Source organism: Pseudopodoces humilis, chromosome 21, assembly GCF_049639895.1.
Source record: "Pseudopodoces humilis isolate 2021_Gansu_Grassland_sample_001 chromosome 21, ASM4963989v1, whole genome shotgun sequence".
In the NCBI taxonomy this organism is placed as follows: domain Eukaryota; kingdom Metazoa; phylum Chordata; class Aves; order Passeriformes; family Paridae; genus Pseudopodoces; species Pseudopodoces humilis.
The window spans coordinates 8,718,335-8,742,460 of NC_142220.1; the positions used below are offsets into that span (position 1 = coordinate 8,718,335).

Consider the following 24,126-nt stretch of genomic DNA (forward strand, 5'->3'; position numbering starts at 1 on the left):
CAGCTCCAGCTGTCTGTGAAGCCACTATAAAATGCAAACTGAGCAAAGATCAGAGGATGCCTGCTTCTTCCAGAAGGATTTGCTCTGGTACCAAAACCACACCAGTGATCACAAGGGAGGAACTGCCTAAAAAATTAAATGAGCCCAAGCTGCTCCAAGTACTTGGCCAACAGAGTCACTTCTTGTAAACAACCCACTTAATAAACACATCTAATCCCCAAAATCACCCTCTTAGAGCTGCATAGAAACATGCAGGTTTTGTCTGTATCAAAAGGAAAAATAATCCCCTACCACAAACAGCAAAATAAAAGCCAATAAAGCCCTTTAAAGCACATTTCCTTCTTCAGAAAATGGTGATGAACTTTGGATGGTAAAGAATAAGCAAGCAGAAAATGCTCAGTGGCCATGAAAAGAAAAATGGACTGAAATCCCAACTGAAGTCAGAGACCAGGGTTTGCAGACAAGATGTTGTATAATAGTCTCATTGTAAGGGCTTCACAGATTAAATGTGCTTTAGAACAGGTTGCACAGATGTTTTGTCTGGGGACTTCCACCCACTGTTATATGCAGTATGAAAAATTAAATTAGTTGTCATAGTACTTGCTGATCCAAGAGTTTATCAACCAACAGTACACAACAAAGCCCTGAGGCACTCTCAGGCTGGCTTTACAACCCTGAGTTAGAGCTGAGTTGATGATGAGGCTGGGAGTGCCAAGTTAAAAGCAGGCTGGAGCAGAGGAGAGGAGGTTCAGAGGAGAAGAGATCCAGCACAGCCTTAGGATGTCAGTGTTGTGTGGAGCTGCAGGTTTTAGTTGCTGTCAGAGGGGTTTTTATTGGTGCTCACCACTGCAATTTGTATTTGCTATTTTAAAGCTTCTTGTTATAGCAGCAGCAGAACTGCTGGTTATCATCTTCTAATTATATTATCAGGGCAATTAAACCAGTTGAATTAAGTTACCACAGTCAGATACAGAAGGTGCTTCAGAACTGGCAGGGCCAAACAAAATGGCTTTTAAGGTCTGATTTAAAAGAAAGCCTTTGCCATACACGGGGCTGCAAAATACTTGGCCCAAAGGAGGCTGAGTGCATGTGCTCATTGGGGTATATTTGGTATTGGGCAAGGAAGTTCAACAGATTCAGCTCCTTCACAGAAGCTCTCCCTTTTCTTATTCTTAATTTTACCCAATACTGATTTAAATCCCAAAATACCTTGTGCAATCAGTTTGATAAAAAAAAAGCCATTCAACTGTAGAGCAAAAGCTTCTGAGAAAAGCCACTTACAGTACATAGAAACTCATTTTCCTAAGGAGCAAGTGCAGCTCATGAAGCCAAAGGTGGAACTCACCAGCTTCACACAGATCACAAAGGGCGGAGTCGCGTCCCTGAAGTGACACACTGGAATTTTGGGTTTTGGTCTCTCCTGCAGGAAGAAGGGGTACAGAAGAATTCAGTTTACTTGCTAGCTTGGTTTTAGGAGCTGCTAAACTCTAAAAGGGAAAAAAAGTATGTTGAACCATGATGCTAAAGAGACCCTGCTCATTCTCTGTGTGTTGTTTCAGTGCCCATCACATTTCAGTGCAATTGTGTGAAGTGACACCAGATCTGAGTTTGGAGCTTCCTGCTGCAGAGAGGAGCAGCTCTTACTGCTCCACTGCTTCCTCCTCACCTCCAAACTCCACTTCCAGCCCTTTCCCAAACAATTCCCTCTGTGATCTGATAGCAAGGTATGCAGCTTCAATAGCCCGTCCCGTAACAAACAATGTTCCTTCTTTTTTTTGGTTAATTTTTTGCCATTTTCATGAGCTCAGACTGTGCCCTCAGAGCAGGCACAAGAGCAGAGACAGAGGAGGACTGGGACTTCACCATGGAGCCATGCTGCAGGATTTTCTAAGGATTCACAACAGTTGCAGGACAATCTTCTTTACAGCTGATCTGAGAAAATGGGTTTGTTCTAGGAAGATGAAAGCCCAGGGTCTGTCAGTCATACTGACAATGTTACTGAACTGCTGGGCAGTGAAATGCTGACTCCCAGTTGCTTCCAGCAGCTCAAAGCAGTTCATGTTTTCCCAGCAGAGAACTGAACAGCTACTCCAGGCTAAGCACAAACTGTGCCTGAGGAGGGGCCCTCCTGTCCCTCCTTCCCAGATACCTTACCCCTGGCAAACTAAGGGTAATTTGATTCACAAGATAACTTGCTGGAAAACTTTTAATTTTGAGGGTTCCTTTCCCATTATCCATCATAAACTAAATTCTACTCCCATTCAGAAGACAAACCTGTCAGTGAAGACTTTCACCCCATCATCAGAATCCTTTCAGAATAAGTATTTTTGTCTTTCTAAACTGACTTGACTGAGTGTGAAGCTGACAGCCCTGGCTCCAGTTTGCATTCCAGTGTCCATTCCCAGCCCTCCAATCTTCTGTCACAGCCTCTTTACCAAAATGAGCTGCTACACAACATACAAGATCAGTGACAAATTCCTTCATCACATTCCCCAGGACACTTCTAGATCACAATAAAGAATGCAATGGTTATAACTCACCTCAGATTCCTCATAAGTGTAGAATCCTTTTGTTATTTTCTTTTCATCGACATCACAAAATGCAGTTACCTGGTAAAGAGAAGCAGAATGTTTCAATAGCAACATTTCACCTGAAATGTATCTGTGAGCAGAGCTGCAGGCATGGGAATGGACACAGGAATGGGGTAGAGCACCCTGGGCCTCCTTTGGAGCTTAAACCCTTATTAAATCCTTTCTGTATCTTAAGATCTTAAATCCTTTGTGTATCTTAAGGAGTTGGGAAAATTCTGCAGTTGTCTATGAGCACACTCTGATCTAAGTCACTGACTGCAAAGGGAGCACCACCAACCCCATCCTCAGGGAGTAAACTCAACCAGAGACCATCTCCTCGTTTTGGCACTTCCACTAAAACCCAAGATGAGATGGAATAAAAACCTCTGTCCACCCCAAGCATGGACTGCACCCCCAGACACCTCAGGACTGTGGTGCTGCACCACTGCTTTGGGTGCTCTGCAATAGCAGCTTCAGTTCCAGGGCACAGCACACCAAATTTGGGAATTCCTGTGGTTTATGGACTTGAATTTTTCAACTGAAAAGTTCAGCAGATCTGATGTTTAAACACAAATAATTACTGCTTTGCTTTGCTTATTCTTACTAGAGTTATGAAAGCATTATTTGCAGCCCTAGGTGCCAGATATTTCAGATGGGTTTTTATTTGCATTCCTCATAAATATGCAGGCAGAATAAATGCCTGCCATCTAAAATACACAGTGGCTTTATTTTTGAGCCACTAGGTTGCCAGGAACATCTTGCAAGATTTTTTTAAAATAAACATGGCTATGTTTTCCTTTGACTTCCATTGGATCTATTCATATTATCTATATTGAGCTCTTATGCTGAAGCAGAACACTTGAGATAGTTAAGGTCATACAGAAATCAATTATTCTGGTGAAAGCTGGATAGCAGCTTTCATATCTTTTTAATTGCTCCATTAAAAATTGATTAACAACACTTACTGCTGAGAAAATCTGAAAAGCCAAACAGCTGTTTATTAATTTATTAAGTTAGAGAAGGCTGAAAAAGCTGGCTAGCTTTCCATGTCTAAAATCTCTCTCACACATTTTCTTCCTGTGATTAAAATGGTTATCTTTTACCTAAAGTGACCTCATTCTGTTTGTGTAGAGGGAAACACTGTTTTTCTAATACCATAATATCACTTCCTTCATTAAAAACATCAATGGCAAGAGAATGCAAACAAAAGCATCAAGGGACTGCAAATAAGGCTGCAAAGCACCAGTGTCCCAAGCAATGAGGAAAATGGGCTGAGAAACTGGAGGGGTGGACAGGGCCAGTCCTTGGAACCCCTCAGAGACCTGAGACCTGGAGAAGAGGTTGCTGAAAAACAGGCACCAAAGGAAGAACAGAGCCTTAAGGAAACACACGATTTCCACGGTGGGGCTGTGTGAGTGAGGAATCACGTCATGGGCACATCCAGAATTTGCTCTGGGTGATTGATGCAGAGATTGCACTGACTTTAACCCTGTGTCAGCACTGGAATGGAAATGGAAAGGAAGGAGGGAATTCAGGAAGGTGCTGGACATTGTACAAGGTGTTTGTGGCTGGTGCAGCTGGCTTACATTAACACACACAAACAGCTCTTTCACAGATTAATACTCTTTTCATCCCTGGCCCTATTTCCATGCCCAATGCAATGCTTTGTTGTAGCTGGAAAATCAGATGGTGTGGACGTGTTCACACACAGATCTATAAATATGTGAGCAGATGAAGTCACTATGGGAAGAGAAGTTCCCTGGCTGTATTCTCTTCATTCTGTGCTAACCACCTTTAAAATTCTCCAGTATTCAGCAAATCTCAGTTCTGCCACTTGTGTTTTACTGTCCTAGAAGCTGTGATCATAATAAACAGTATTTAGCAGGATGTGCCTTCAGTGTCAGCCCAACAGAGTTCTAGGAACAAATACAGTTCAATATGTTGACTTACTGTCCAATAAATGAAGCTATTTTTGGAGCTGCTTATGCTCTTATAGATAATAAAACCAAAAATAAACAACCAAAACCTATGACACAAGGAAATTCTATTTATACTTTTCTGTCAGTAACTGAGAATTGAGCTGCAAGATCTGTGTTAGAAAGTCTCAAAAAAAAAAAAAAACCCCGAAAAAACTGTTCACCCTCAGTGTGTTTTAACCCAGTTAACAGAAACCCCTGACTGGTGCCTGAACTTCTCAGCATGAATCAATTTCTTCCTAATATCCAATCTCAGTCAGTTTAAAACCCTTTCTCCTTGTCCTGTCACTGCATCCCCCTGTAAACAGTCTCTCTCCAAAGCCACTTCTTGTATCACTAAATTGCCATTAATTCTAACCCTCTCTCTCACCCTGGGCCATCACTTCAATTTCTGGGGGTAGAAAACTCTGTCCTTTTCCTCAGAACACCCCCACACAAAACCCCTCTGTGAAAAAAATATCACAGGTGAGTCTGTGACAGATTTCCTTTGGAAGATGGAAAGAACTCAAACCCATTTTTGTTATCACTGAGGTATTTCCCTGTGTAATTCTCAGTGATTCAGGCAGCTTAGATCTGGTATTTACAGTAGTATAAAACAGGTCAGACTTGAATGGGTGATTTTTCTGCAGGCTGCACACCATGTGGGTGGCCAAAATGGAAGTCAACTATTTTTCTGACACAAACTATTTATTTTCCAATTAAAGCAAAGCTATGTTTGGAGTCTAAATACAGGACTTAGGCACAGTTGTTTATCCTGTAAGGAGAAGTCAGGGCATCAGGCTTATGGGAGTTGTTTACTTTATACACTATCAGGATAAACCCAGAGACACCTATTTATTTTCCTGCATTAATGGGCTTCTTTCTTGTAGCTTTTATGAAGAACATCTATCCACACATGAACTCCTGCCTCCCTGTGAGAAACCATCAATTTATAAAGCCATGAAGGAGTCTCAATTTACTTCCCCCCCCTTTAGCAAAATTACTCTTTGGCAATACCTCTGACAGTATCTCTGAGTCCTCAGATCACACTTCAATGTTACTAAAATATATGAATTATTACATGTTTTTGTTCTGAACATCACTTGTATAAAAATCTGCACAATTACAAAATTGCCAAAGGAATGAACACTGCTAATTCTCTCAGCTCAGAACTGGGGGAGACAGCTGGGTATCTGCTAGAGGCAAGCTGTGGAACTACTGTAAGTCATTTTTATAAATATGAATTGCAACTTCCATTAACAGTGGTGTAAGGGGAAAAGGAGAAATCGCCTTCTCCCTCTTAAGAGAAAGTTTACATAGCTTGAAAGATAAGAGATTTACTCAGAAACAACCTCTGCTAGGGGAAGACACTTTTGAGGAAGATAAAAGCCCTTCTCTGGCTGGCTCTTCCTAATAAACACAGGGGCTCTGCAGGGCCAGGCTGGGGCTATCAGACCTCCCTGGGGAAAAGGGGATTAATGGGCAGCAGATCCTTCTCCAGTGCCCAACCTGGGAAGGAAGGACCAGGAATGACAGAAGAGTGCCTTGGGGTGCAGCTGGGACTACCTGCCTGTTTGAGCTCTGCTGTGATTACACAACAATTTAATTGTTTGTTTCCTGTGTGACTGCTTGGCTGCTGCAGAGAATGTTTCCTCACACTTCCCAGTCCACTCAGATTTCATAATGGAAAAACTGAAATATTTCATCAGCTTAATGATGTCCTTTTATGGTGAATGGTTTTCACAGGATTTTATTCCCCTATCTTCTTTTCACCTGTGGTTTGCTTTGGGTCTGTAACAGCCATTTTACAGAAAGCAACAACCTGTAATCAGCACATTCTCAAGGTCCCTTTGAGCTGGAAGGACACGAGAGGCAAGTTTCACATGGGAGAGTCAATAACTGAGTAGAATCTGACAGAAAACTGGAAAACCCTTTCAATAAATGGTCACCTGCACACTGTGACTTCTCCCTCCTCATAACATCAGCTGGTTTTCTCAGAGTCACCTTCAAAGAGACAACCTGCAAAACCCACAAAATCTTACTGAGCAGATCTTCCCTGCTGCATTCCCTCCACATCCCCATCTGTTTTAAACTTCTAGTGAACCCTCTTTAATTCTCCTATTTATAATTCTTTCATTGAAGCTTGTAGAAAGCCTTGGGAGCATGTTAATATACATCTCTGCAAAAGCAAAATCAATTTTGGCCATTCATGTCAAAACATAGTAACTGAGAGCATTACAATGCAAGTTTAAATAGATAACTATTTAACTTCCTTAAAGTTAAACTTCCTTTCACACTGCCATTCCACTGTCGAGGTGGGTGTAATATTCTCCCCTTTATTCATGTTTCATGTCCCCACTCCAGGCTCTGACAGTGCCACTCACACACTTTTAGAATGGTTAAAATGCTACAAAACTTGAGCTCTCCTTGGCTGTGGGAATGAGCTGAAGGCCCAGAGCTGCAACATAAAATTTGGTGATGCTGCTCTTGGAAAAAGGCAAAGGGAAACCCGTGGATGATTTTGGAAATGGGAAAAGGGCCTTCAAACTACTTTTTCTGTTTGCCACCAGCAGACAGGGTTGTGACAGAGGAATGGCATGGCCTGGCTGTGTACAAGCACTGTTCCCAGCCCACTGATGAGCTGATGATTATTTGGTCCTTCCCCCTGCTTCTCCGTGAGCCACTGGAACGCTATTTTCAGCCATCGGAAATGACACAAAATGTTAATGCTTAAGTTCTTCTTTTAGCTAAAGTTTGATGGAGAATAAAAGAGCAGACAAGACAGCTCAGAAACCCTCCAGGCACATGGAGCATCCCAAAAACATTTGGTTTCCATCTTCAGCTGCAAATTATAGACACAACGGATGTGTTTTAAACAAAAAAAGGTCTGTTTGACTTCATTCTTGCAGAAATGCTAATACTGAACCACTGTCAGCAGTGTGACTCAAGAAGGGGACAGCCAGGAAGCAGAATTTCCCTTAGAATACTGAGATCATGGTAATTAATTCATAAAAAAATCTACTAGTGGAATATTTTTTTTCATGTGTTGCTGTTTAGCAAAAATACTGAGCCTTGGATTTTTGCCTGACTCCTTTGGAGACAAAGCATCATTTTAATATTCACCTACAGATGGCTGAGGGAAAAGGGAGAATTGCTGAGGTGTCCTTTTCTCTTTTACTCTAACCATAATTCACATTCACACCGTTTTCCAAACAAACTAAAGTAATCATTTGTTAGTGAGTATGAACACAGACAGACTGCTGCTTCCTGGAATTGCCTGAATTTTGTTTTCTAAGAAACAAAGCTCTTTGGCACAGAGCAGAGCTGGGCTTTTCAAACATCCCACAAAGACCCCATCAGCATAAGAAATGCAATTGCTTTGTTTACCAGGTTCTAAAAATACTAGAGACATTCTTTTCTTTGAAAAAGATGTTTTCTTACACACCCTAAGCCTGACAGTTCAAAGTATTTAATTTACTTCCTGAGGATTTAGCAGAGGCCAGGTTTTTCTCAAAATTATAAAATAATACAAGCTGTATGTGATAGGTTTTTTTGGGGGGGTTATTATTTATCCTAGGAGTATGTGTCCCAAATTTTCTACAGGTACTTGGTGCCAGTTGAGAAAACAAACCTGCAGTGAGTCCACAGTCCAGCCAAAGTCAGTCAGGACATCTGATGAAATTCTGCATCTCAATAAAAGTCAAACAGAGCATAGCTGAAATTTTCAGAAGCCTAAACTGACTTAAAGTATAAAACCAACTAAAACTAAGTTTAGACAGCTATATTCTGTCTAAACTTAATTTTAGTTGGTTTTATACTTTAAGAGATTTTTATATCTATAGATAAACTATAATTGTCATCGTGATTATTATATATAATGTAATAATGATATAATATATAGAATATAATTGTCATCATAAATTAATAAATAAAGCATATATATCTTTAGTTCAATCTTAGTTAAATTATACAGCTAACTTTGGCAATCTCACCTGCACTTCCAAAGGTATTGGACTTTTTAAAATCACACTGTTTTACACAACTGGACCTTCAAGAGGAGAAAATGGTAATTATATGGAGGTAATACATCATCTTTTACCCTAAGGGGCTTTTGAATTTATGTTTTAAAGGTGATTTGCATAATTGATGAATTCATATTTCAGGGTCTTCATTCAGAGATGCCACTTGCAGATTCAAACTGATACGAAATCTCTGGTGTTCTCATAATTAACAGAATATATGAAAGCTTAAATCTTGTTAAGTTGGTTGTAAAGGGTGAGACAGGAAAAGCATTTTATTGTTTTCAGGACTGGAAAGGATGAAGGAATAACTATTTACAACCTTTCTTCATATGGGATTTTAAAGTCTTTGGAAAGAGATTAGTCACAAAATACCTGAAGGATTTTTGAGGAAAAGTATAATATGGAGTTTCTCTACTGGCCTTTTACTGTTATCCATTTGGAATAAAATGAAAACTGCCATGAATTACCTACTGCAAATTATATTAATTTATTTTCTGAAACTCCAGCAGCATAATTCTTTGAATAGCTCCTGGAGTAGTGAGATGTTTTCCCTATTTCTAGAGCCCTGTGCCAGTGACTGATACGAAACACAAGGACAACATTTAAGTTTCAATTCTGGCTGAGATGGATAGATTTGGGATCTCACTTTTGGAAAAGCTAGGAAGTTACAGTGCCAATCATAATTCTGAACAGATAAATAAAACTAGTGCTTTAATTACTACAGAGAACACTGATTTAATCAGAAATCAACCATCCAAAAGCCTCTACTCTCACCTAGGATGACACAAGTCCTTTTCTGAAGAGATTTATCTTTGTTTCTGAGAAGGCCCCTGAATACTTCAGACAACACAACAGACTGAGGGGATGTTTTGATTATTCTGTACAAGGTGTTAAGGATCACTGTGCCTGCATTTTACAGCAGTTTTCTGCAGTAAAATCCCCCCCAAAAAACCTACCACATACAGCTTGTATTATTTTGCAGTACCTGTGCAAACTGAGCCACACTTGGCTCGTGCAACTGCATCTGGCAGTGGGTTTGCTGAACCCAGTGACTCAGGGGTTAATGCTCAGTGCAGAATTTCTATATCCAACCAAACCATGCTGGAATATGTGCAAGTGTAACCTTGACAGAAGCAGAAGAAGAAGTGTCCCAGGCTGAGCAGTGCCAAAGCAAATGTTCTGGGAAGGTCAGCAGGGCATGGAGCTCATTCCCCAGGAAAGGAGCTGGGCTTGAGGTCTTGGGCAGGAAAGTGGCAAATCCCCAACAATATTGGTTTCCTCTTGCCTTTTGTATCCCTTCTGCTGTGACATCTTTAAGTTGTCACTCTGTGTTGAACAGGAGTGGAGGTGGCAGATGTACCTAAAGCCTGAGGCTCTGTCTTAGCACCAATTTCCATTTTGGCTTCGTACAAAAAAACAGCCAGAAAACCAAACCAAACAAAATCCCAGCACCTGAGATGGTGAGACAGCACTACAAAACCAACATGGTCTATTTTTTTCTGTAACATCTCAAAAATCTACCAGACAAGCTGCCATCCCTTCCCTTGGAATTAATTGTCTAATTTTCCTAATTTTAAGGACAGAGAGGCACAGTGGTTGCTGAGTGTCAGCCCAGTGGCCACAGCCAGTCAATGAAATTCCAAAGGAGCTCAGCAAGCAGCAAGGAAAGAGAATATTTCCATAAACCCCCCAAAATCTTGTACACACTGCACTGCATGACCAAGATAAAATCATATTTAATGGACAGGGCTGTCCTCTCTGAACAAAGTAACTGATTCATAGCATTTCATATCTTTTCAGACAGCTCACCCACAGCCACGTGATGGCAATGACTGAGGGATGGCACTGGAATGGCACTGGAGTATCAAGCAGGAAATTCAGTTCAGTTTTTGCTCTGTACCTTTACTGCCTCCCATGCCTATTCAGTAATTCTAACTATGTGTACACAAATGTCTTCTATGTTTTTAGATGTGTGTGGTCTGAGGGCCACAACATTAATCAGGTTTTTATATGTATTTGTCATTTTGTCTTCCCATCCATATTCTTAAGAAAAGAAAAACACATGCAGCAATAAAATGAATGTTCTGTGGCTCTTTATACGAAACAGCCATTTGACATTAGCCCTACAGTCTTTATCTAACACAAAGTTATTGCACACAAGAAAATGCTATAAAAATAAGGTATTTAGACTCTTGGACAAATCTATCCTGAGAAATATCTGCCACTGCCAAATACAAGCATTTTCAGCTGATTGTGAATGGGACAGCCACATCCAGCAGCTTCTACTCACCCTTTCAGCCCACACCAAACCCTTGTTTTTGGCAATCAAGCTTTCAAAGGGAGTCACAGTGACCAGGGATGTGTCCAGTATCCACTTTGGAACTGGGCAAATATTACACAGGTATGGATGACCCTGGATAAGGCAGTTCAGTACCATACAACCCAAATAAAGGGTTGCTCTACTCACCCTGAGTACCTGCCTACTACAGCTGTGTCTCTGCTGTGCTTAGCAGAAACATGGTGCATTTCTTGCTTTCCATGCCCACCAAAGCTCTAAATAAAATATCATGGCATTTTAAAAGAAGAAATTAATCACACCGAATATTGAGAATTGCCCCAGTTTATATTAATTATCAACCTGGGGACAAAATATCTTAGGAGAATTTTGCTGTGTTAGATGAGAAGTATCATGGGGGAATATGAAGGAAGAAGTGGGTTTGTACAAATGTTACTTTCCAGGTCACCTTTTTCTGATTTGCTGGTGACAAGCTTCTGTAGAGCTTCTTGCCTTGCTTGCCAGCATTCCAAATGGTGAATGATGTCCAGGAGCTCAGGACTCTGTCCTCAAGAAACCTGACTCGGTGATTCCAGATGGTTCCCCTGGAGAGTTGGAAAAAAGGCAGATTTTGACCCCCAAAACACTTAGCATTATTATAGACCTATATACACATGTCCACACTCACCTACATGTAAACCTGACCAAAGTGATTCATGTAATACAAAAAAAAATCCCATCAAAACATTAGACTGGAAATTTCTGAGGGAAATGTAGAGAAGAAATTCTGTGGAAGTTCTCAGACAAAAACCATTCAGATAGATAGGAAGCAGTAGCTAAACAACTTGTATTTTCAAGAACCCTCCCAGATCACAAGAATATGAAAAGCTGCAGCTGTGGTAATGAAATTCAACCTTTCCCACACCTTTACTCACCTGTGAGCTGCTCTAGAACCCTGCAGTGACACAGGCAAAGCATCTCCTAAACCCAAGCTGAGCTCCTCCTGTTCCATCTGCCCATGGGACCATTCTCCCTGGCTGATGTGGAGTTGGAATCTCACAGATTTAGAAGTCCAGCTTGCCCCCAGCCCCAGAGCACAAATGTATTTCCAGTGTGGTACTTGGCTCGAGCCTCCAGGACAGCAGTGACAAAGCTCTGCATCAGTGACTCCCTCCAGCAACAACCCCAGAGCTGCCCAGTCCCACCCAAACCCCCCTGGCACAGCATTCACACTGCCCAGCCTGCACACACACACACATTTCACACCAAATAAGACAGATTTAACTGTAAAAGTTCCCACTTGTTATTCAGCAATGACACAAATGTGACTGTCCCTTCATTTGAAGGCAACTTTCGTAAGAAACTGCATTTCTAGGAATAAAAAGCAGTGGGGTTTATTTTTTCCTTCTAAAACACAGTATGCCTCATAGAACTTTTTAAAACATGCTTTAGGAAAAAAGCAAACTGGCAGAGGTCTGTGTGCAATTACACCTTTAAGTCCTCATCTTCGGGGTAACTTCCACAGCATAATTAAGCCAGGTGGCTGAGGTAAACAAGGGTGACACTAATACCAAATGACAAATCCCACAGCTCTGGGACCATCTACAGCAAGGGCCCATCCAACAGCCTTAGATACTGAAGATCTGCTGATGTCTTCAACAAGTTCAAGACAGGTTCTCAGAAAGAGAAAACAATGTCAAGGAAAGCAGTTTGTTCATTTCTCCCAACTGGCAAATCCACTTGGACAACTACAGCTTTTTTCATGTTTGAGTGTGTGTGCCCTACCCTGTAATGTAATATTTAAGAGTACAACATTTATCTTGGATTACAGAAAACTGCCTGCTGTTAGAAACATATGCTTTGTTTCCAGCATTCATTTAATATTCATTAATGAGGAACCCACCTCAGAATTATTAATTGTAAGAGAGAATAAATTGATTTTTCTCAATTTGACAAATGAGTCTCTCTAACCTACATCTATTGACTAAAGCACCTTGAGCTGTAACCTTCCTTCCCAGGAAATTCTGATGAACCCCTCATGGTGTCTCCTTATTTAAAGCAATCCAAATGGGGATTTCCATTTGCTTATTTGCATCATTCTTTCACAGCCCCAAGTTATGTTCTGAAGACCACACAGCCCTCACAGGACCCAGTGACTTCCCCTTCCCTTCAGCACAGCCAGATCCTGCTCAGCACTTCATCACTGAATGTGTGATAACTTGGAAAAACCTCGTGCACAAATAAAATTTCCACACACTTTCAAGGATCATGGCTCTGCACCAGCATTTCAACTAATGGAGGAAAAGAAATTATTGGATTTGATCAAAAATCTCTTCTAAAGCAACCACAAGATGCATTCCTGCTGCAAAGCTTTAACTGCTGCTGGCATCCTTTGACACTTGCCTTTTTCCATGTTCATGACAGCATACTGTATTCCCAGAAGAGAAGCTTAAGGAGCAAAATATGAAGGTCAAGTATTTTAGCAGGATCACTTTACTAGACATTTTAGAGCTTCTGCGCTCTTCTAAAAAGGAAGATTATTGCTTTGCACATAAATGGAAAGGCTTTAAAAGTGATTTTCCTTTGAAATGTGACTTCAGAAGGATAACACTGTATTACATTCCAAAGGAACTTCAGAATCTGTTCTGTTGGCTTGAGTGACACTGGCAAGTTTCTTTTCCACTTGAGTTTGCAATATTAAGAAAGCTAAAGTAAAAAACCAGGCAGCCTTACAAGGTATGAAAAGAACTTCTACTTAATTTCTAGGTGTGGTGCAAACACTGCCATCTGCCCCCAGGCTTATAAAAGATGTTTTTATTTTCATGGAGATTGATGTCCAGGCTCTTTCAGACAGTTCCTGGTTGCTGTCTAGGCCATGAGAGCCTCAGTGGCACAGGAGTCCCTGCTGAGGTAAAATTCAATCGGAGCAAATCTCAGTGTTAAGCACTTGTGAAGATTTCAGACTGAAGCAGATTTACTGACATCTCAGCTATCAATGTTATACTGGAAATCCAAGTGGGGAAAGCTTGCAAGAGAACTGCACTCCGAAATAAAAGGTATTAAACTCCAAATTAATTGGGCTGTTGTTCAACCACAAGAATATTGTCAGACAGCTTCATTTAACAGCAATAAAAAACGTTCTTATATGTGTACTGTGGGTTGTAAAAACAAAGCCAATATAGCCAGCAGTTGGGATTTTTTTGCTTGCATCACTATGGGGCATTCTTATGACAATGCCCACAGAAAAGCATTTGAAGCTCACACCTCTATATTGTGTGTTTTCAGTGAAAAAATTAAGTTATATCAAACACTTTGAAGTCTTGAGTTAACCCTGAAATACTTTTAACAGTGCAAGCTATCAGATAAACACAGAACTGAGGGGAGAATTTGTGACTGAGCTTTTAGAGTGGCACTCACAAGGCTTCATCTTTGTGAGAACTCACTCTGCACAAACAATCCCACACGCTGAGGCAAAAGGGAGCTTACAGGTGTCAGAGGAGAGAGTTTCGGTTATTCCCTTCAGGTTTCCGCTTCACCTAATTTGCCACATTTTTTGATGTTTCCAGAACAGATAACTGGGATTCCTGCCTCAAGGGATAAGGGAATGCCATTTTCCCATCCTTCACGAGCCAGTGCAGGTGCACCAGACAGGAGCTGTAGCAACATGCAAAGGGTAATTAAAGAAAATGCCTGAAACGATCTAGAAGTTGTACAAACCACTGCTCCGAGATGATTCTCACAGCTATTTTCAGATTATGAGTTATTACATATTCACAGCCACCAGCAAAACCTAGGAGGTGTTATTATTCTGCATCCCCCCAAATCAATACAGCTTTTCCTACCCATCTCAGAAAAGATGAGAGTAAGCAATTTGCAGCAGCCTTTAGTACCATGTCCAAGCCTGTGTTCAGGTCACAAGATTTTCCTCAGCCAGAAGTTGGGACAAAATTCTTCTCACTGTACAAATTTATTCCCACATCCAAAACTCTTTCTTGACCCTAAGTCTTGAAATATATTATTTCCCCCGTTGCTTTCATTTTGTTGTCACAACTTTGTAAAAGAAACGTTAAAAGTATTTCCACTTGAAATGTCATTTTTGAGGCTTACATGATTTTCCTAAGATGTCACTTGCCATGGCCCCTCAGTGCTCAGCAGTTATGGAGCCTGGGAGGAAGAAGAGGAGCCAAAATTCTGCAGGAGTGAAACGAGGGTATTCATGCAGAGGGTGAGAATGACTACGCCGTGTGTTCCTCAGCCCCAAGTAGTTATTAGCAGACCATCCACCCAAGTAATGCAACAATGGAGCTCTGTTAAAAATGTGTGGTGACCTACTGACTGAATACAGGAGTCAAGAAACATCTGCTCTACTCCTATTTTGAAATGAAAGATAATGTGACAATAAAAGCAACATGATTTAATGTCTGAGCTCAGTCAAACCTCGCCATATTGTTGCACTGCCTTTCCCCTCCTTCCCCCAGTGAGGCCACATAAGTGAATCCACAGAGCAAAGACAGATGTACAAGTACTTGAGCAATGCAGAAATACAAGCCCAACATCCTGAACAGTACTGGAATTTGAGGCATCGATTGCCATGCACAGAAATACTATAGATCCATAAATCTGACCTTTTCTCCCTGTGCTGGCCCTGCACAGTGCTCAGGTAACACCAGGCAGGAAGAGGAGCTGCCCAAGTGAACGGCCTCTTCCAGGGCCTTTTTTATTGATGGCAGGGTAAGAGAGTTCTGTATGATAGGTGAACCCCACCTAATCCATAAACCAGAGATTGAGGAACAGAGAACTTCGTCATCACAGTGAGAGCTGAAAAAACAGATCCCTTACAGCCAGGGTTGCATGCAGAATTCAAGGCCCTTACCATCCACAGGAAATTCAGAAATAAATTGTGTTTGAACCTTGGCCATACTGGTGAATAAACGGATTTTTTTCACTGTTGTTGTTCTGTTGAACTTTGTGTGAACTTATTAATTGCTGGACTATATCGTCCCACTGAGTTATTACATTTATACTGTTAATAGGTTCTATTAATGTCTGAGTTCATCTTCAGGTCATGGGTCATTAGCTGAGGCATGGTTTGCATTGTGGCCTATTTTTCATGAAAGGCTTATTAAGAGAGACAGAGACTATCAATGTTAATGGCATTTACTTCTCAAGAATCTAATGAGGTCATTAGTTTCCATGTTTAATTGAAGTGCCAAATGCAAGCGCAGAAGATAAAAATGAAGTTGACCTCATCTTAATTTCAGCTCTACAGGAGTATGTTAGGCTACTCCCCTGTCCTGCCTGTTTTTGGTTGTGTGTGTTTGTGCAGGAAATGAAGGAGGCATTCCCGTGCTCGCCACAGATCTGAGACCTGGCCTCAGAGCACCTCTGAAACAGCCAAATGTGTGTTTCACTCTAATGCCTGTTCCTCTTCACTCAGATGACAGTGGAAGCTTCCAGAGCCTGAAGCCAGATGTTTTCAATAGATTATGTAATTCTGCTTATTTCTGCAGAGCAATATCATCCTCGTTCTGAGCACAGGGGATCTGAAATTACTAAAGGTGCACTTCACCTTTTCTGTGTAAAAGGGAATTGCCTGGATCTTAGACAGAAGGTCTGCAAAACCTTATTTTCCACATGTATTAAATCTGCCTTGACTAAAAACCTGTAAACTGCTCCAAGGATTAGCTGCATGCCCCAACCACCTGTCTTCATGAGCAGCACTACCTAAAGACAAGTGCAATTTTTTATTGCTCACTTCACTCCAAGCTCACTTTCATCTTGCAGTGAGGTATTGTTGTATATACAATTCCTTTCTCTCCCCTTTGGCAAGATAAAAATCTGTGAATTTTAAAATGTTTTTATTACACATTAGACTTTCTTGCTCCAGTATTCCTCACTCGAAAGCCAACTCTGATATGGTCTCACATCAATTTAATGTGGCCGTGCAGCACTGAGTACACACAGCCCTAGGATACAACACCAAATAAAATGATTTAGATCCAAGAGATATGAGAAGTGGGATTTCGTGTTGTGAATTCCTAGCTGAAGAGAAGTTTCTCAAAATCCAGTAGGTATCCATCACAGACTTTGGATGAAATGACAATGAGCACATTCATATTTCTGCATGCACCTAATGCAATCTAATACAGACACTGAACTTCATGCAGATTCTGTCACGCACCCAAAACATTTAATAATGCAGACTGATGCCTCCAGGGTAAGGGAGAATGCAAATAAGATTTAGTTTCCTGCTTCACAGATATTCTCAACTCCAGATATTTGTTCCAGAAGGATACTAACCATAGGAAGTGACCTAAAGCACATGAGTGTTTACAATTACACATACTAACTAAAAATAAAAGAACCAAATGTCACTTGCCAAGCAATTTTATATATATTTTAGGAGGTCTGAAAATGCAATGAGGCTTCTTTCCCCCTAGAAGGCTCTGAAAGATACCCACATAAACTGAAACCATCACAGGCTACAAGTGACTGCTGAAAAGAATGAATGATGCACCTTTGCATAAAAACACCATTTTATGGTTTTTAAGACTGAAACTAGGCATGTAGTGTTTAAAAAAAAAATCAACTTTACTAGAAACATCATTTTGATCTGAGACAAGTTATTAATTTGGATGGTGAGCTACTACTTCCAAATCCAGATCTAAAGCAACTCAAAATTAAAAGATGACCTGGGCCAATGGCAAAAAGCAAAACACCCCAGAAAATTCTGAACAAAACGTACTATATAAAGAAAAAGGCTGCTAGAAAAGTCAGAATATGCATTATAAAGTGTGGAATGACCAAGAGGAAAATTAGGGAAGACCCAATTTAAATGATAAACTTAAACCTTTGAGATGAGTCCATTAATCTCTTTTTGCTCAACGTGCACTTCGGTCTCCAGGCACAAACACCGGGCAACCCTTCCCAACTTGGGCAACAAACAAGGGAACGAGCCAGGCCAAAGAGCTGTTGCACAACCTCGTGTTTGGAAAGTCACACCAAACATCATCCCCAGTAGTACCAGCAGGAAGCCAAGAGGAAAAGCAGATTCTGATTTCTTAGAATGAGACAAGAAAGGCGCCAATTTGGACACGCACCCCGCACATCTGAAACAGCTCACAGCATTTCCACATTCCCCCAGGATGCTGTAATTCAGGGTGCTTGTGCCACACAACCTTGGAGATCTGAATAAGCAACAGCTTGCAGTAAATTCAAAACAAATTAATTTCCAAGAATTAGATGCTTTCCCACAGATAGAAGCAAAAGGCTTCCAAGAGTTCTTAGCATCTCATAATGTGTGGCTGAAAAGTTGGTCACTAACTGCCAAAAGGATCACACAGCTAAAAAGAAAAAAAACCAAAAAAATCCTTACATTTCAACATGGATAAAATAATTTATCTCATGGTTGTTTGCAAAATCAAAATCATATGTACTATTTGCTTGAATGACCTTTTCATAGTTAAATGATTTTATATAGATAAGCACATTTATATGTATTTCTAAAGATCTGTAGTGACATTAACCATGAGTGTGCTGTCTATGGGACTTATTTGTTTTACAATGTATTTTTGTATGTATGTATGAATTTTGCTATGTACAGCAATACAATACAGGGATGGACAACAAAAATGTACACAGGAACGTTCAGTTTTACAAAGCCATAAAACCAGGACTGACTGAAAAGTGTACTTATATCATTAATCAGTAAGAAAACAGTTTACTTAATTACCACTGTGATTGTGGCATGGGATTCCTAAAGGACAGCACAGCCCATGTAATTTTTTATTAATGTCAGTGCATGAGAGAAAGGAACAGCTTTGGCTCAGCTTGCAGCATGTAGAGGAATCAGCAATTTAATATCTTGTTTAGGGGCTGAGCAGCCCAGGAAAGGCAACAGGCAACAAAGGCACCGTCAAGGAAGCACCTGAGATAATTATTCCTAAACATCCTCAGGGATTTTTCAGACCTCATTATCTGATTTTGGTGGTTTAGACCCTTTAAAATAAGAAAATAATATATGTAAAGACAGCACATTATCAGATTAAAGGTTTGGTTTTGGTCTGGTTCTTTTTTTTTTTTTTTTTTCAAAAGAGTGTTTTTGTTGGTATTACAAGTTTCTGTTTACTTTTTAATATCGAGGCAGTTGATTTTGAAATTAAGCCGTAACATTTCAAAAATATCTTTTACATTATGGTTCATATGGCAAAAACCATGAGAATGAAACCCTTCTATATTACATATTAAAAACCCTAATGAAATCCCCAATACAATTTCACCATCTCTGCTGCCTATGATCCAAGACAAAACCAACTTTTAAATTCTCCAAGAAACCACAGCTTACTCTAGGACAGAGTGGGTCACAGCCTGGGGGTGGTACCGGTAGAGCAGGAGGCAATGGTTCACTCGAAAGACTCCACCACCCTTCTTGAGATGTTCATAAAAAAACAACAAATCCTCTGGGACACCCTGCAACAGAAAACAGTTATTATATCAGTATTCAGTTACATCTGAAGATGTTTGGTTTTTTTGCCAAATGAATATTCAGCAGGATTGTTATTCAGAAATACTTTTCTCTTGCTCAGGGAAGGTGTGGATTCCCCATCCCTGGAAGTGTCCAAGGCCAGGTTGGATGGAGCTTGGAGCAACCTGGTAAAGATCAAGAAAATCTTTAAGTTCCCTTCCAACCCAAGCCCATCTCTGATTCTATAATATTATTTGTGTATGTCCCAATGAACTTCTCTAATGGGTCATGAAATAAATGCAGCTAATGCTGCTGAATGATCAGTGCTATTTAAAAATTAAGTGCAGCTGACTGCAAGAGCAGAGCTGGAAAAATCAACATCATCTCATTTTGACAGGGATCTCAAGCTCGGTGCAAGTGAATCCATAAGAAAAAGAAACCCAGCTGCTAAACAGCTTGTGCAGCCTAAAGTTCCATGTAACCAAATAGATTATACTGAAAAGGACTGAAAAGTGACTTGAGAAGGGTTTTTTTTTTTTCTCATTTTACTGGAATTCTCCTTTCTCTGGCTGTCATACAAATAGGAAAGGTGACTCAGGCCCCATAATGACAGACTTCAATAAAAACTGCAATAAAGGCAACCTCAGAATGAGGCAACATCTGAAAATTATTTTTTTTTCTTGAAACTTCCTTCCATGGTACATTCACCCTTACGGGATTGCACCCGCTCTGCTGGAAATGCTACAGGATAAAAGCTCCTGCAATTATGGATCTAGCAGGCTCTAGGAAAACTGAGGGATTTCACAATCATTTCAACATTTTCCACTTAAAAATCAGAGAATTTTCATGCAAGTAATGCAGTGTCAGAAGGGCAATTATAGCACACAATTCCATTTTGTGGCACATGAAAGCATAAACCCACCTTTAAAGCCCTGCACAGAAGGTAAAAAAGGTAGCGTTTATTTATATTTTGCAAAGCTACAACTTCTTGAAATACTAGAACATTTCATCTTTTCATGTTTAAATACAGGTATTTCTTCCCAGCAATACAGTGTTTTAAAGGTCACATGGTTTTTACCAGACTAAAAAGCTCCCTTTTGTAGAACCAGGTGGGTCAAAGAAAATATTTAAGTGTAGCTTAATAAAAAGCTGAAAGATAACATGACAAAACTGAGAAGGAAAAGAAGGTGAAGAGATTGAAATACATTTCTTTCTGTGGACAATATCACACATATGAATAAGCAGGTCATAAACCTCAACCTCAATTTTGACCATTCTATTTCAACACAGAAAAATAATAAGAGTACAAGTTAAAAAAAAAATATTAATTGAACTTTTTCCCTATTACTACAGCTTCTGTGTTTCTTCCATAATTAAGAAAATGAGATTCTATAATTAAAGTGCTGGACTGGCCCTCTAGTTATGAGAGCAATACAGTTCACCAGGCTGAGTAGCCAGAGGGGTGTGGGAGTGGAAGAGAAATGAGACAAAAAAATCTCTGAAAACAGCTCCAAAACACTCAGCTGGACACGTTTATCTTGGGAGAAATCAGAATCCAGTCAAACTCTGGACTCTGCAGCTCCAGCCCTCACTCTGATTCATGTGTGACACTGATTTGGGCCATGCTCCCTCATTGGGAATTAAATGGATTCTGCTCTGGCCCACAAAGGTCAGCTCATCTGCAGATATTGGTTCTTTGCAGACATTTCTCTGACTTCTGCTTTAAGAGCTGCAATGCAGAAGAAAACTTTTAGACAAGTTCTTACAATCCATGCTTTATGTGAACCTACTTTGAAAGCCACAAAAGAAATCTGGGAGAAGCTGGAGTGGCAGCCAGCAACCACAGTCACCAAGAATACAAGAAAAACACAAAATCAATTTCTTTCCATTTATCTTGTAGCCATTTCTATATTTTCCTTATTGTGGACTTTAAGGGAAATACTGAGCCAGCAGCAAAGTTTAAACCTTTTTCTCTTTTCTGGTCACATACTAGACCATGTCTCATGGCACAAGTGCAGCAGGTATCAGCTTGCTGCAGGAGTCAGATTTTGATTGAGATCTATGATTATGTCATATCCATCTCAGCAATTCCTTCTCTTTTGGGTAAGCATTGACATTATTCAAGACAACCATTAAGATGTATATTTAAGAAGAGTTACTGCAGAAGTAAAAGGATCTTTCAAACACTGTTTGGTTCCAAGGGCTCTTTTGCTTTCCTTTAACTGCCAGAAATGCTCTGGAATAAAGTGCATCCAGCCCTAGGAAGGAGCAGGTGCCTTGTACTGCTCAGCAGTGGCCTCTCACATTACAAAGGAGCAGCACTGCCACGCATTTTTCAGAGGAAAGATGTTGACTGTGTTATGGATCCTGCAGGGATGGGACTTCCTAAGGCCCTTGAGCGTGTAAGTTTGCTGCAATACAAGAGTTCCTTCCCAGTTGAGATCTATTATTGGATCCAGATGGCATTTTAAACACCAGGAATCTTTGTGAAACAACACAGCTTTGAAAGAAAAAGCTGTTTAACCACTAAAGGGATATTTTGATGTATTTTTTGAAAATTAATATCCATAGCTAAAAGTCTCAATTACTAACCCAGCATTTCAGCAATAGGCTACCACATCAATAGCTTTCAGCAATAATAAATACAATTAAATTGCACAGTTTACATGTTACTGGACTACATGCAGAATTTTCCACATTATAGGCAAAACCCAACCCCACATCCTCTGCTGCAAAAAGGGATAAACTAATTACAGCTCCCAGAGAAAAGCACAGCCTGCCCCTGCTCTGCTCTAACTAGCCAAATGCAAAACCACATTCCCACTGAACAGGGGAAGGGTTCCTGTTGACCCAGTATTTTGGGCAGGTACTGCTTGCTGTGCTGATGGTTGTACAGATGAGGGGACTGATTTTTTATACACCATGGGCTGTCAGAACCCTGTCTTGAATCAAAGTAATTCCTGGTTCAGGGACCAAACTAAATTATTTACGATCCTTCTCTTGCTGTTCTTACTCCTGGCATCACACTGTGCTCCAACTGCAGCGACCTCAACATTTTTCCAAGAGGTTCAAGCATCTCCCAACGAGCAATTCTGGCTACAACTCTTGCACCTCCACCATCAGTAATGATGAGGAGCATCAGTAGGGACAATCAGCAATTTTTGGAGGAGTTTTAATGTAAGTGATGCCCTGCACAATGCTGTAACCATTAACCCCTGGTGAGCTCACCCTGGGATGACCAACAGCAGCACTCCAGGCTGAATTTGGTCCCTCGTCCTTCATTTGGACAGAAACCACCACGGGGCTGTAGAGGCATATATAAAATATATAATATAAAATATAAATAAAAATAAATAAATGTAAATATAAATAATATAAATTAATAAATATAAAAGCTGACTTTTACTGCTAAACCAAATAGATAAGAGTGATTCTGCCAGAGAATCAATCTGCCCCAGCTTCCCCATCCATCTCTACCACTGCAGAGATGTACATGTAGATTTATCCATCTCAACCTTGTCTCAGTCACATTTGACTCCCTGCCCTCTCCCAGTTCACAGGCACTCTGCCAGAGGTGGCAGATCCTTGTGAGCACAACCAGTGGAGATTTAGCCTGTGCAGAGAAGTCTGACTGGAGAAAATGGGAGCTCTACCATTATATTTCATAAATACATGCACTTAGAATAAACAGCAAAGACAAACAAGACAGGAGAGACATCAAAGCACATGGGAAAAAAGCCTCCAGGTTTGGGAAAGCTTGGTCCTCCCTTTTGATCAGAGGCATCAAGGAAAACTGGGATGTAGATTGGTACATATTTTGTAAACCAGTCAGCACTGTCAGGGTAACTGTTGGACAGAAAAAATCACTTTAATTCCTCAGAGGAGCCTAAAATTGGTGAATGGAAAGAACTAAATAGCTATTAATAGCTTTTCTACAGGATTAGCCAAGATATTCTTAAGCCTCCCTTTCCGCATATCTGTCCCTTCATTTCTTGGCTCTCATCCAAATCATGGCTTTCCATCATTTTGCTTTGATTATAGGACCTGGAGCCCATTAGCATTTATTTCATTGTTTGGGAAATAACAGGTTAAAGGAAACTCCAAAAGCTTGCTTTCAACCAAATGTCTTGGCACAGAGAAATGCAGTTAAACAAAGATTATGGGGAAGTCAAATGGAAGGGAGGTGGTAAATTGTAAATGATATTTAATAACAGACTAGCAGAAAATATAATTAGACATGGGGTATGGGGTGAATTTTCAAATAGCTTATAAGTGTAATTAATCACTGGCTCCACCACTTTTTCTCCGCTTTTTAAATCAAATATTGATCTCTGTTCAGCCTTAACTATTTCAAGCCAAAACCAAACAAAAAAACCCCCAGTAGTGCCTGTATTTTATGCCCGATTTTCCCCAAAGCATCTTGATAGGTTATTTGACAGACTGACAGTATTTTAATTCATGTTCCAAAAAACCAAAATCCTACTTGGCCTTTTACCTCTCAGGCATTATTGTAACCACTTGCCTTTCTGAAGGGAATGACATTTGTGTGCTCTGGCAGAGAAACATGGAAAATTGCATCAGTGAGTGCCTAACAGCTACATTTACCTCAGAGCTTTACACCATGGCCTACAACCTCCTGTGCTCAAAAGGGTATTTTGACACCTCCTCAGTTCGTGTTTTTTGTGACCTTTTATCACAAAAATAGAATGAAACTGAGCTCCAGACACTTTGTTTGGAGGCACAGTTTGTATTCAGAAAGGCTGGTGGTTTACAATGCACGATTCCATCTGGGGCTCATTAAGAATAATTTCCCCCTGTTTACACTTTGAGATTAGCTCAG

General features: G+C 40.3%; 1 protein-coding gene across 5 annotated transcripts in view; it reads right to left on the minus strand.

Moving 5' to 3' along the window:
- Positions 1–24,126, minus strand: part of QTGAL (queuosine-tRNA galactosyltransferase) — a 103,618-nt gene that overhangs the window by 4,315 nt on the left and 75,177 nt on the right. For all 5 annotated transcript variants that reach the window (XM_005526820.3, XM_088065326.1, XM_088065324.1 and 2 more), the window contains 4 exons: positions 19,167–19,291; positions 11,292–11,427; positions 2,541–2,609; positions 1,346–1,420 (listed from right to left, as the gene is read on the minus strand). In XM_005526820.3, coding sequence (XP_005526877.2) covers positions 1,346–1,420; positions 2,541–2,609; positions 11,292–11,427; positions 19,167–19,291 — 405 coding nt within the window. The remainder of the gene's footprint in view (positions 1–1,345; positions 1,421–2,540; positions 2,610–11,291; positions 11,428–19,166; positions 19,292–24,126) is intronic.